The 11,732-nt window shown below is 36.4% G+C and overlaps 1 protein-coding gene across 1 annotated transcript; it reads left to right on the top strand.

The window, feature by feature from the left end:
- The first annotated feature begins 669 nt into the window (after positions 1 to 669).
- On the top strand, positions 670 to 1,242 carry LOC127064487 (uncharacterized). The gene is made up of 2 exons (XM_050995604.1): positions 670 to 766; positions 870 to 1,242. Exons 1-2 carry the CDS (start codon positions 691 to 693, stop codon positions 1,115 to 1,117), a joined length of 324 nt encoding a protein of 107 aa, XP_050851561.1. The 5' UTR covers positions 670 to 690; the 3' UTR covers positions 1,118 to 1,242.
- The last annotated feature ends 10,490 nt before the right edge of the window (positions 1,243 to 11,732 follow it).

The following is an 11,732-nucleotide window of genomic DNA, read 5'->3' as shown; positions in this document are numbered from 1 at the left end:
GAGAACAAAGCACACAACGATGAAGTCTCTCCAAAGAAAAAAGGTTAAAGGAGTTAGATTAATGTCCTCCTATTACGCACGACAGATTTTATTGCTAATTTGGATCATTAAGAAAACGAGGAGAACTCGAATGGCGATGACGGCAGACCGGGCGTTTTATCCTTCGGAGAATCGACCTCGTCGGACTTTTATTGAAGGATATAATTTTACCTCAAAGACAGGAAACGACAGTTATTGTAGTATGGCGACCGATGAAACGGGATCATCCTGGATTTTCTCAGGCGATCCTGTTTCACGGCAAGAGGATCATTCCGCCGTAGAACTGTCAGACGGATGTTTCTCAAATCGAACAAAAATTTTCTTGTTTTATTTCTTCTTTCCTTCTTATTTCGGCGATATCTCCTTCGGAAATGTTTTTTCGTAAATTTCGATTCCTCATTTTATATAACGTATTCATGATTGAACGATTACTTCGTTCGTTTTTAAAATGATCGTGCTTCCGTATTGATTCGAGATCAATGAATTTTAATGAACAAATTTTGATTTATCCTCGTGTAATATGAGCGTCAACAAAATGTTTCATCTTTTCATAAAGATCGATTCGAAACGTTCGACTTAACCTCGAAGTTAAGCAGGCGATAATGGATGACATAATACACGTCAAAACGTCTATCGCATGAACGGAAGAGGATGAGCCGACGGGGAGGGTTTAGAGAAGAAACTGAATTCGGCCGACGATATGGGAAAGCGGATCTTGATCGAGTTGGTAATGAATATTTTACAGGACTTCAATACCGAATTCGATCGAAAAACGATCGAAATACTCTTTGCAATTTTAATTTTTTTCCTTCCCTTTTTTGCACCTTAAGGTTTCTTCGACGATATACCAAATGCGTCGCACGATCCATACGTTCCACCGACCGTGATAGCCTTTGAAAAGGGTCGTCAGTTGCTTCCCGGCCCACCCCAACAACTTTTCGAGAAAGAATTCCAACGAATTTTCAAGGGTGAAGCACTCACCAAACCAATATCGCAGGTAATTAAAAGAGTTACTGGATTATTTGAATTCCATCGAGATCTTTCGGAATTCTATTATATTAGCAACGTTGTTCGCTAAAATTTGTAGAAAATTAACAGGCTCGAGTTTTATATAAATTGTTTATGTAATTGTATGATCATTAACGAACGTATCGAAATTCAAAGTAAATCAATTCTTTGTTATTTCAAAATACTATCTTTTTATCAAATAATATGTATGTATGACACGGATAACGTTAAATGTTAAAGATTGTAAATGTATAAAGGTTAACTAAATATTTTCAATTTATCCAACTTGATTTATGGAAATATTTATATTACATTTATTAGATTAAAAATATTTTACTGTTTCAAATAAAGTAGCCTGATATTATCACATTTCGAACTGCATATACCTATTAGATATTATCATAACAGAATGGAAAAATCAAGATAATAGGTCGACCCTTGATGCCACCATCACCCTCGAAAAAGCACTCGTCGTCTGGTGACTCGTATGGATGTTTCAGCAAGCATCCGACTTATTTCAGTCCTGAATTAAGAGCCAAGCCAAAGAGAGAAAGAGAAGAGCCGAATTTCAAGATACAGCCTGGGAAACTTGGTGGACCGGGTTATGCGGATATTTGTTTCAGTCCTTATCCCACTTATTTGCACGATCCCTACGATCCCAAAGAAAGAAGGGATAGGAGGAAGGAAGGTATGATAGAGAGAGAGAGAGAGAGAGAGAGAGAAGTGCTCTGAATTAACAGCTTTTTTCGTGTCGACGTAGATCGTCCTACGTGCCCAACGTGTTTGGCCCTTTCGGTAGTTGTAATTAGGTCACGCTGCGTCGCGTCGCTTACCAGATTACATTTATTAAACGTGAAAGAGCTTGAGTGCGGTCGAAATGAATAGTATAAACTAAAATTCTCCCTATCGAGGCTGTGAAAATAAAATGAGATACTCGATGTAAGGGATTAAAAAACTCTCCCCCAAAGAAAAAAGAAAAAAGCAAAAGGAAAGGGAAGGAAAGGGGAGTAAAAAAAATCTAAAGAAGAAGAAGAAGAAGAAGAAATAAAAGAAAAGAAAAAGAATGATATTAACTACGAACGTACTAGTATAAGTAGTAGAATAAGAACGAGAAAGAAAGAAAAAGATGAGATAGCAGTGGATTAACGAAAAGTCGTTAAAGAGACGACGATTACGTGTGCTCTTTGCTAAGAGATTAAAATAAATGTCGGAGGATGCTGCTCAACATCCACGATGTGGATCTTTCGCACCTAAATTTTCGTCCTTTTCTTTTCCATCTAGGGTACATCCACTTCTTTCTCTTTTTAAGTTCTCTTTTCTTTTTTTTTAACCATACATACGTACGTACGTACGTACATATGTATGTATCACATACGTATATACATCTCTTTTTCTCTCCTCTTTTTCTCTCCTCTCTCTCTCTCTCTTTCTCTCTTTCTCTCGCGAACGTACATAAATAAATAAGTCGCGAGAACGAACGAGCGTACTTTTTTAAAAGAGATCTTCGCTTCCGGTGCTTTATCTTCCACGTTGACAAAGTGCTCGTCGCAGAACGAGCACGCGTACCACAGCGTAGTTAAGATCGTTTTTGGCTACTTTTTGGTACCAACCCACGCTTTTCATCTTGATCCATACGATATAGTTTTCTTCTTTCGTTTTACCTTCACGTTTTAATTTCTTTTATCTTTTTTCTTTCCTTTCTTTCTCTCTCTCTCTATCTCTCTTTGTCTCTCTCTTTTTTATTCCTTCTTTTTATTTTTTTTTTACTTTCTTTTTAAGTCCCATGTGTCAAGCTCGCTTTTCCTTTCTCTTCTTTATATTTTTGTTTTCATTCTTGCATATGTGTATGCGTGTTTCAGGATGAAAGAGGAAAAAGCGAAATTCGCTTTGAACATTTTTTTCCTTCACCGGTGCCCCTTATTTTTTCTCCTCTCATATATTTACGTATGTGTCCGTGATATATATATATATATATATATATATATATATATATATATATATATGTGCGTGTAATTTTCTTTTTCTTTTTGTCGCTTTATCAACAAACATTTGAAGACGCCGCAAGCAGATATTTTTCTCGCGACGTGTCACCTTATAAACACGTTTGTTTTAACGTAGTTCAGTCAAGTAAGCGAGAGAGTTATATTATCTTGGAAGTTAACGTAACGATTTTTTAAGTGTTTCGCTAAACGAGATAAGGATTATGGCAGTAAGCCGCGAACGATGTTATTTCGGCGAGAAGCGAGGGATGCAAAGTTTTAAGGAAAGTGAGAGAAAGAGAGAGAGAGAGAGAGAGAGAGAGAGAGAGACAGGAAGAAAGAGAAAAAGAGAGAAAAAAGAAAAAGGAGAGAGAGAGAGAGAGAGAGAGAAAGAGAGAATTTCGTAGTTAATGCGAAATAATGGTCTCAACATTGGCCGGTGTTAGATGTAATTCTCATCGTCAATGGTGAAACCCATAATACCACGCTTTATGACCGCTTAAAGTTTCCACCTCACGGAGTAAGAAATATATATTTGAATTCTTCGAAAAGTCATTCGCATTAATTACAACAGCTTTATATTTTCACGGTATTATCAAGTAAGAACGAGAAACAACTTTTTTCTTTTTAACGTTCGTGATTTGCTTATAAAAGAAGAAAAACAAAAAAACAACAAAACTTCTTGAAAATTTCTAAGTAAGTCAATGTTATTAATTCGACAACAGTTACTAAAACCATTCTCATTATTTCTCCTTTACTAACCTTTGATAATACTACATGTTGTGATTATATAAAGTTCTAAATTTAATATCACATTACAAGAGAGACAGAGAGAGAGAAAGAGAGAGAGAGAGAGAGAGAGAGAGAGAGATAGGGAGAGAGGTATAATAAAAGGTACGATGACCATCCTGAGAAGACAAAGTATATAATTTACATCGAGCTACACTCTACGAGAAAATTCATAGCTCGTTGCTACGGAGTAGTTAGCAAGCTAAAAGCTAATTAAGCTTTCCGTTTTCGCTGTTTGCTGTTTTCATTGCTGTCGAAAGGGAGATAGACGGGGAGAGAGAGAGAGAGAGAGAGAGAGCAAGAATGCATGCATCAACACAAATTTTAAGTGAAAATTACACATAGGATCCATTAACTCGTTGACGTTTCATATTCCACAGAGAGAACAGGGCCAAGTTTCTTGTCTACAAGCGCACCTCTCGATTATTTCCCACCGAATCCTTATCTCGATAAAAACCCTGGACCGACGTACGTGCGTCCAAAGGAAATTGGAGAAAAGATCATCGGTTCTGGTCATATCTATGTCCCATTCCCAAAGTCACCCGGTGGAAATCACGATGGTTGCTTCAGCAAGTTTCCGTCTTACATGAGTGAACCATATAGTCCCACAATCCCAAGAGATGCCACGACTGGACCACCATTGATCGCTGGTGGACCTGATCTACGAACAAAATATACTAACAGTATCATCAATCAGGTCACAGCTGTATCGTGTAACGCGACCAACTATCGAGAGTATCGCGAACGTGTCTACCCTTTGACCCAATAAATTTTTTTTTTATTTTTCTTAATACTTTGGGTACGTGTACGTTAGTTTCTTTCTTTCTTTTTCTTTTTCGTTGTCTTCCTTTTTTCCTGTCTTTTTCATGTTTCTGACTACTTCTCTTTTTCTTTTTCTTGTTTTCTGTATTTCGGTATTAAGCTCGAAACGATTTGGTAGATGCATCGATTCACTTTTAAGCTGATCGAACGGCTCGTTGTATCTTTCTCTTTTTCTCTCTCTCTTTCTCTCTCTCTCTCTTTATACTCGCACGATATACCCAAGAGCATTTTGTACAGAGGCCAATTAAACGTTCGTGTTCTCTCGATTTCCACCTGCTATCGCGAACTTTCCTAATGGATGACTCTAGCGCATTCGTAGGTAAAAACTTTCGTACAAAACAAATTGTATTCTCTCGTCGGCTCGACTTTAAATCCTTGTAATCCTCACCGCTAGGATATCCTTGTCGTCTAACTTTTACTTTTTGAAACGCATTCATTTTGATTTACAATGTATTGTTCCCTTTTTATTTTTATATTTGAACAAATATATACATATATATACATACATACATAAATACATACATACATACATACATATATATATATATATATATATACATACATACATACATATATATATATATATATATATATATATATAAAGAGTAAATGTATCGTGAGATCGTAAATGTCGTCCTCTCTTCTGTTTTCCTACATCTATTTTTACGAGGAAAGGTAATACAAGTCGATGCGAACGTAAAAGGATACCCTAACTCTGTTCCCTCCTCTGTTCTCGTTCTAGCTTCCTTTCAACTCCTTTTAAATCCGAATCCTTTTTAGTGACTTCATTTAGATACGGATAGTAGATCCATAGATACGTAATTTTCAAGAGTAACAACATCAATTTCAAACTACGTTCACAGCATTGCAAATGATCCGATAACCGATTTTATGTCTGAAGAAAGGATAAAGTCAATATATGAAAGTGTTCTGATTTTCCATGAGCTAGCTGAATGACGTAAGTTAAAGAACATATAGGTGATCAGTGAATCGAAATTCTCTTCTGTGTTCTGGTAAAAGGAACGAACGGTATGGTGAGGTGGAGAAGGTAAGGGAGGTGGATGACTGGGGTTCGGAGGGTTTCGTTTCCTCAGTCACGTAACTGGTCGGCACCGTGGACAAACACAATGGTGGAGAGTGCTGGGCACCCTCTTGGATTGACCGGCCCTTTCAAACTGAATCGGCTCCAAACTTACGCTAGTAATGAAATTCTAACGAACGTTCTCCGTCACCCCGGATAGACGACTACTTCTGTAGGTCGCAATTAAACGTTCCCAGCAAACAATGACTATCCGACGACAGGTTTCCTACCATATCGAATAGTTGAACCGACGAAGCCTTAGTATTTCATCAAGAGATACGTATTGGTACGTATATAATTTACCGTCTATTGTGCCTTCATATAAAACACATTACTATAGTCTTTTATCAGCTTTGCGTCACGTAACGTATCTGGCTTCCTCTTGATCAATGATCAGATTGATATATGTAGGTATTGATATAATAAGAGCAAGCGAACGAGAATATTTGTTTATTTGATTTCCGACTCTAATAACTTATCAATTATTCGATATCATGATGAATTCAATGATTTTCATTTCTAACGAAATTATCATTTTATATGATTATTTTTGAACCCATTCAATACATAGATTTATATTGTAAACGTACACAATCATTGTCTGACATAAAAAATAATTTCTGGAACCATATCCTCCAAAAAAGTGAACATGTCGAACGATTTAAAAAAAAAAAACAAAATACATGATACCAGGTCGAAACCAAATTGTGCGTATTGTTTTTACAAAAATTGAATGATCGAACAGTTTTTTTGTTAGAAACAAAAGAGAGAGAGAGAGAAAGATAGAGATAGACAGAGACGCACTCAGTTGCTCAATTGGTGTAAAAGCGCAATAAATGTTTTGCATCAATAAGTTCGTGCTTGCCAAGAAAAATATTCTTCAATGATCGCATTGGGGGGTTTTAGATGTGGCGTAAAAGAGGAAGTAAAGGAAGAGAAGGTAAGGAAAGAAGAGGAGAAAGTAGAAAAAGAAGGTCGTCACGATTCTTGCGAGATTTATTCCGTAGCTGAAGCCGACCATTTCTTCAGAGCGGCGTGTCGTTGCTCCGGTATTAAACATTCCAAGCATCGCGATACCTTTCCAATACACAACACGTTATCCAGAGTTCTACGGTGGAAGATTCAAGGCAACCACACGTGTACACACACACGAACACATAGACACATAGACGTTTGTACTAGGATGGTGGTGAAGAGTTCTATACTCGTTTGAAAGGCTATGACTGTCGTGAAAATAGAAGAGAAAAGGCAAAACGAGAGAGAGAGAGAGAGAGAGAGAGAGAAGCTTTGAAAAGAGGATCTCAAAATATGCGACATCGAATCCACGGAGATCTATCGAACGATCTTCTTCCATACATTTTATTATCAATATAAAAATTGTATCTATAATTATAACAAAGTGGATAAAAATATTAAATTTTATTGGCGACGTTACTGTTATTATTAAATTCCTCTTTCTAAATTTCTCTATGAATGATGTATAACAAAATAAAACTGACATCTGGTCTAGTGAGAATAAGTTCAATCGAGCACATAAACGTTAATCGAATTAAATGTCATTAGGTTCAACGATATTTGAAATGAAAGAATTGTTAAGAGGAATCGATCGTTTCGCTTTTTCAATTCTGACGAACATTCGATTTCATCGGACAACTGCTGATGCGATTCCGTTTCTGCCAGCTGATAGAGTAAGGTCTATATTTACGCGACAGAATAAAGCCACTTGTTTACCTACGTACTCTCGCGACAGAGGTGCCAACGAAGAAGCTACGAGAGCTCGGTTTATCGTTGTTATACGAAAGTGTGTGTAACCGTGGTGTAGCAAACGTGGTGGTAGAACGTTGTAGTGGAAGCTATTCGATGAACGAGTCGAGTAAATCTACGGCTCGTTAAAGCTAGAACGGTCCTAGAGACTTAATTCGATTCGTCTGCTTCGAGGTACTATTGGGAGAGATACAGAAGAGTAAAATGAGAGAAAGAGAGAAAGAGAGAGAGAGAGAGGGAGTGGAACGTTCTATAGCCTCGTAACGAACGATCGAAAGTGCTCTATGGTGTTCGATCGAAGGAACATTTTTACAAGAGCGTCGATATCGTTAATTACACCGAGACCGCGCGATCTTGTCTTCTAATCCTCTCGAACGATCGATACTCATTGATTCTAGCTAATACGTAAGAGAAAAAATCCTTTATATATTATTAGTGGGTAGAAAAGATCGCTTGTATCTTCTTTCTCTAATGCATTTTATCGAACATCATCCATCGACGCTTTTCTTACTTAGATATTGTAGCTTTGTTAATTTTTATAATCGCATTACATAGACACTCATTACACATATACATTATATTTGTCAGTTGATTATTGAAATCCGACGATGTTTTCTTTAGAACAATAATCTCAAGAATTTCAAAGTCAATGTTATATTAACTAATGATATACAGAGTTAGAGAGTATGTCGCTAACACGTGCTCCTGTCTGATTAATTTTACTGTCTATTCTGAGAACGTCACTGCTGTTACCGAATACTACAAGATTTCGCAAGTTCCTATATTGTTATTAAATGTTCCGTAGAGAGAAATATTAATAAATTTGAATTGTAAACGATACCTGTATGTATAATATTAAAGATCTCTTTTCTCTTATCGAACGATCTTCGATTAAGTTCGTCAATGAAAATAAATTGAAGTCGTAATGAATAAAAGAAATGCAAAACGTTTCGAGATATTCGCTTTGAGAACAAGATCGAACTGTGCTAATGATTCATATCGAAGCAATATCGAAGGATATTACGAGATATTTAATCTGTTAAAAAATTATTGGTCGATGATGCGGTTCGTGTTATTTTATTTTTAAATGGAGATGAAATGTTTCATACTTCATCTTGACTCTCTTTCTTTTTTTGATTTTCTACTAAATATCTCAGCACCAGTTTTTCCAATGTGACACTCAACGCTTTTGTTTTTACTCTCTCTCTCTCTCTTCTTTCGTTTACTTTTTTTCCTTTTTCCATCTATTTCACAGCTTCTACTAATCTCAGAATAAAAGTCGCACTGGTGTGATCGATGTGAAACGCGTTCGCAAAAGGAACTCTTCATTAAAATCTAACGAAGAGGAAGAAAGATAGCAGGATGGTTTTCGAAAACGAAGTTGCTCTTATCTATATCGACGATTTTCGAAACGTTCTTTAAATAATGATCTTTTCTTAGTTTCTAGTTATTCGAGAAAAAATAGAGAAAAGGAAAAAAGAAGAAATTTAGCGACTAAATTCGCGATTAAATTATTTTTTCAATTGTTAAAAATGCCGTTTAATAATTCTTGAATTGCTGAAATTTGCATTAACTACGAGAAACGGTAATTACCGGGGCTTAATTTATCCCGGAGATTTCAGCTAGATCGTTTGACGTTAGATCCTTTCCCAAGGAGAGATGGTATGAGAGAAGAAAAGCATTTCGACCGCAAAATCGTACGCGACGTCTTCTTAGACGGTCGAAAACGATAGAAAATCCAGATGACGGTGGCCAACCTGGGTGCTTTCAATTATGAAAACGTTTCTATGTGCCATTGTCGCACGGCATTGTTCGACGAGCACAATCGAGAAGATAATTAAGCGATCTCTACGAACAGAGGACGCGAAATTCATTATGTAACAGAGCGACGCGATCGTTGCGACACGAGAACCTTAGAGAGAGAAAATGAAAGTGTGAGAGAAAGAGAGAGAGAGAGAGAGAGAGAGAGAGAGAGATCGTTATCGAGCTAGTTTTCTTCGTAGGGACAGATCCCTACTGAAAAACGCCGTTTACTTGTGTCGTAAAGCTCCCCGTAAGCCCGTACATCGTGAAAAAAAGAATATCTGATAAGATCAGCGTAAAAGTTTATCTACAATCGTTTCTTCTAGTTTCTATGTTTATATTAAAGTATTCATTTACATTTTATCAGATATTACAATTCATATAATATTTTTAATCGATTGGAGTTGTACATTTTATTTTATTTTAATCCATGGAATGGTAAATTTGAAATATTTGGAGAACGATGAAATGAATAAATATAAAAAAAAACAAACTACATTTTTAATGTAGATAAACGAAATATGATAGTAAATTGAAGTACAGATATTTATACAAATATATACATATATATGTATATACACATATATGTATTTTCCATGTGAAAATTTTTCTTGAAGATAAAAGTCATCCTAGCAAGTGATGGCTCGTTAAATAACATATGTTTTTGATCGGCGTTCTAGCACGTTGTGAAAGATGGTAATCGAATAATAAATGGAAAATCAAGATGGTCGTACGATTGCTCGTAGGAAATAGGACGACGGCCAGGATCGGCATCGTTCTTAAAAGGATATTCCCCTTTTTCCAAGGGTCTCACGTTTTTATAGGGAAGACAGGAAACTTAAGTTAGCGACTACTTTCGGAAAAGCTTCGACGTCTCCACTCATTTTACGTGCACTCGTCGTGGATCGCGATCACGAGAGCAGGCGAACGTGACTTCCAATTTCGTTGACAACGATTTACGGGTAGACGTGCTCAACTCCACGATCCTCCACGAAATTTCTTGGAAGGAGAGAAAAGAATTTTGAAACTTTTTTATACCCAACCTGTCTTCTTGGATCGGAATAATGTTTTAAAAAATTTTATATACACATATACATATATATATACATACAATACATATTTCTTTTTCATGCTCCCTATATTCCCTAGAAAAAAAAAACAAAAAACAATAATTACATCACTACGAAATATTCCGATGAAAATCGTTGTATTAATTAAAAGAAAGAATTTTAATGAAATTACGCGATAAAAAAATATATATATACATTCATTCACTTTTTCTCGAGTAAAAGAATATCAAATATATATTTGCACGATGTCGCATGGTCTCGGATAAACGGAAAAAAGAAGGAAGTATGAGTCTCTTCTATTGCGATTTTGAGATGAAAGGAGAGTGCGATAACGCGGATGACTGGACACCAAAACGCATACCGGCATCGGAAGTTTGAAGGTAAACCGCAAGCGAGATTATATAAACGTGCAAGGATGCTTTCAACATCTTCTCCCTCTCTCTGCTATCTCTCTCTTTCTCTTTCTCTCTCGGTACTCGTGGTACAGCATTCGATATTCTGTAGAAAGAGAAAGAAAGGGAAAGAAAGAGAGAGAGAGAGAGAAAGGGAGAGAGAAAGAGAAGGAGAGAGTATGTTGGTCCTCTCCATTGAAGCTATTCTTACCATATGTATGCTGGTTTTAGCTTGTCGAGATAGATATTCCTAACATTCGTTGAAACGGCCGGCTTTACGGCAGCTTTCGTGCTGAAAGCTCGCTCGGGTGCGGCCGTGCGTCCTTCTCTCTTTTTCTCTTTTTCTTGCACTCATACAGTCACATTCAAAGAAAAAGAAAGAGAGAGAGAGAAAGAGAGACCATAGCCGACCACCTTCGTTCTCTATCGTCCTTATATTTCTCGCACTCCTTTCCGCCTTTCATTCTACGAAAGACCAAGCACAGTATCTTTCTAAAACTTCCCTTCCTTTCTTCCCAGCCCTTCTCTTCTTCCATCCTTTCTCACTCCCTTCCCTTTTATTTCACACGGTCTTCTTTCCCTATACGAAATCCTTCCGTCCGATTTTCTCCTTCCACTTTTCTGTATGGCCTTCCTTCTTATCCATCCTCTTATACTCCTATTTATTTTCTACTAGTATTTCGTACTTTAGTCGTCCTCGATCTAAATGTTTTCCTCGTGTGCCGATTCCAATCAACGAATGCTAATACTTTCATTCAAACTGATCTTTGAACGATTCAAGTGAAAATGTATTAGTCTCGTTAATTGATATTAATGAATAAAATAAAATAAAACAAAGTAAAACAAAATAAAAAAGGGAGAGAGAGAGAGGAATAAAGAATAAATTTTGTTTCGTGAAATAATTCGTCTTTCGAAATAGTAAAACGAAATAAAACGAAATCAAACAAAATCGAATAATAAAATTTATATAATTTACAAGAAAACT

The sequence above is a fragment of the Vespula vulgaris genome, chromosome 6, assembly GCF_905475345.1.
Source record: "Vespula vulgaris chromosome 6, iyVesVulg1.1, whole genome shotgun sequence".
Taxonomy (NCBI): Eukaryota; Metazoa; Arthropoda; class Insecta; order Hymenoptera; family Vespidae; genus Vespula; species Vespula vulgaris.
This window is presented reverse-complemented; position numbering and strand designations above follow the sequence as displayed.

Bases quoted from the DNA above. Each gene is read 5' to 3' on its own strand.
- LOC127064487 (XM_050995604.1), top strand. From the start codon at position 691: ATGAGCCGACGGGGAGGGTTTAGAGAAGAAACTGAATTCGGCCGACGA. The intron at 767-869 runs GTAATGAATATT...TTGCACCTTAAG, and splicing joins AGCGGATCTTGATCGAGTTG to GTTTCTTCGACGATATACCA.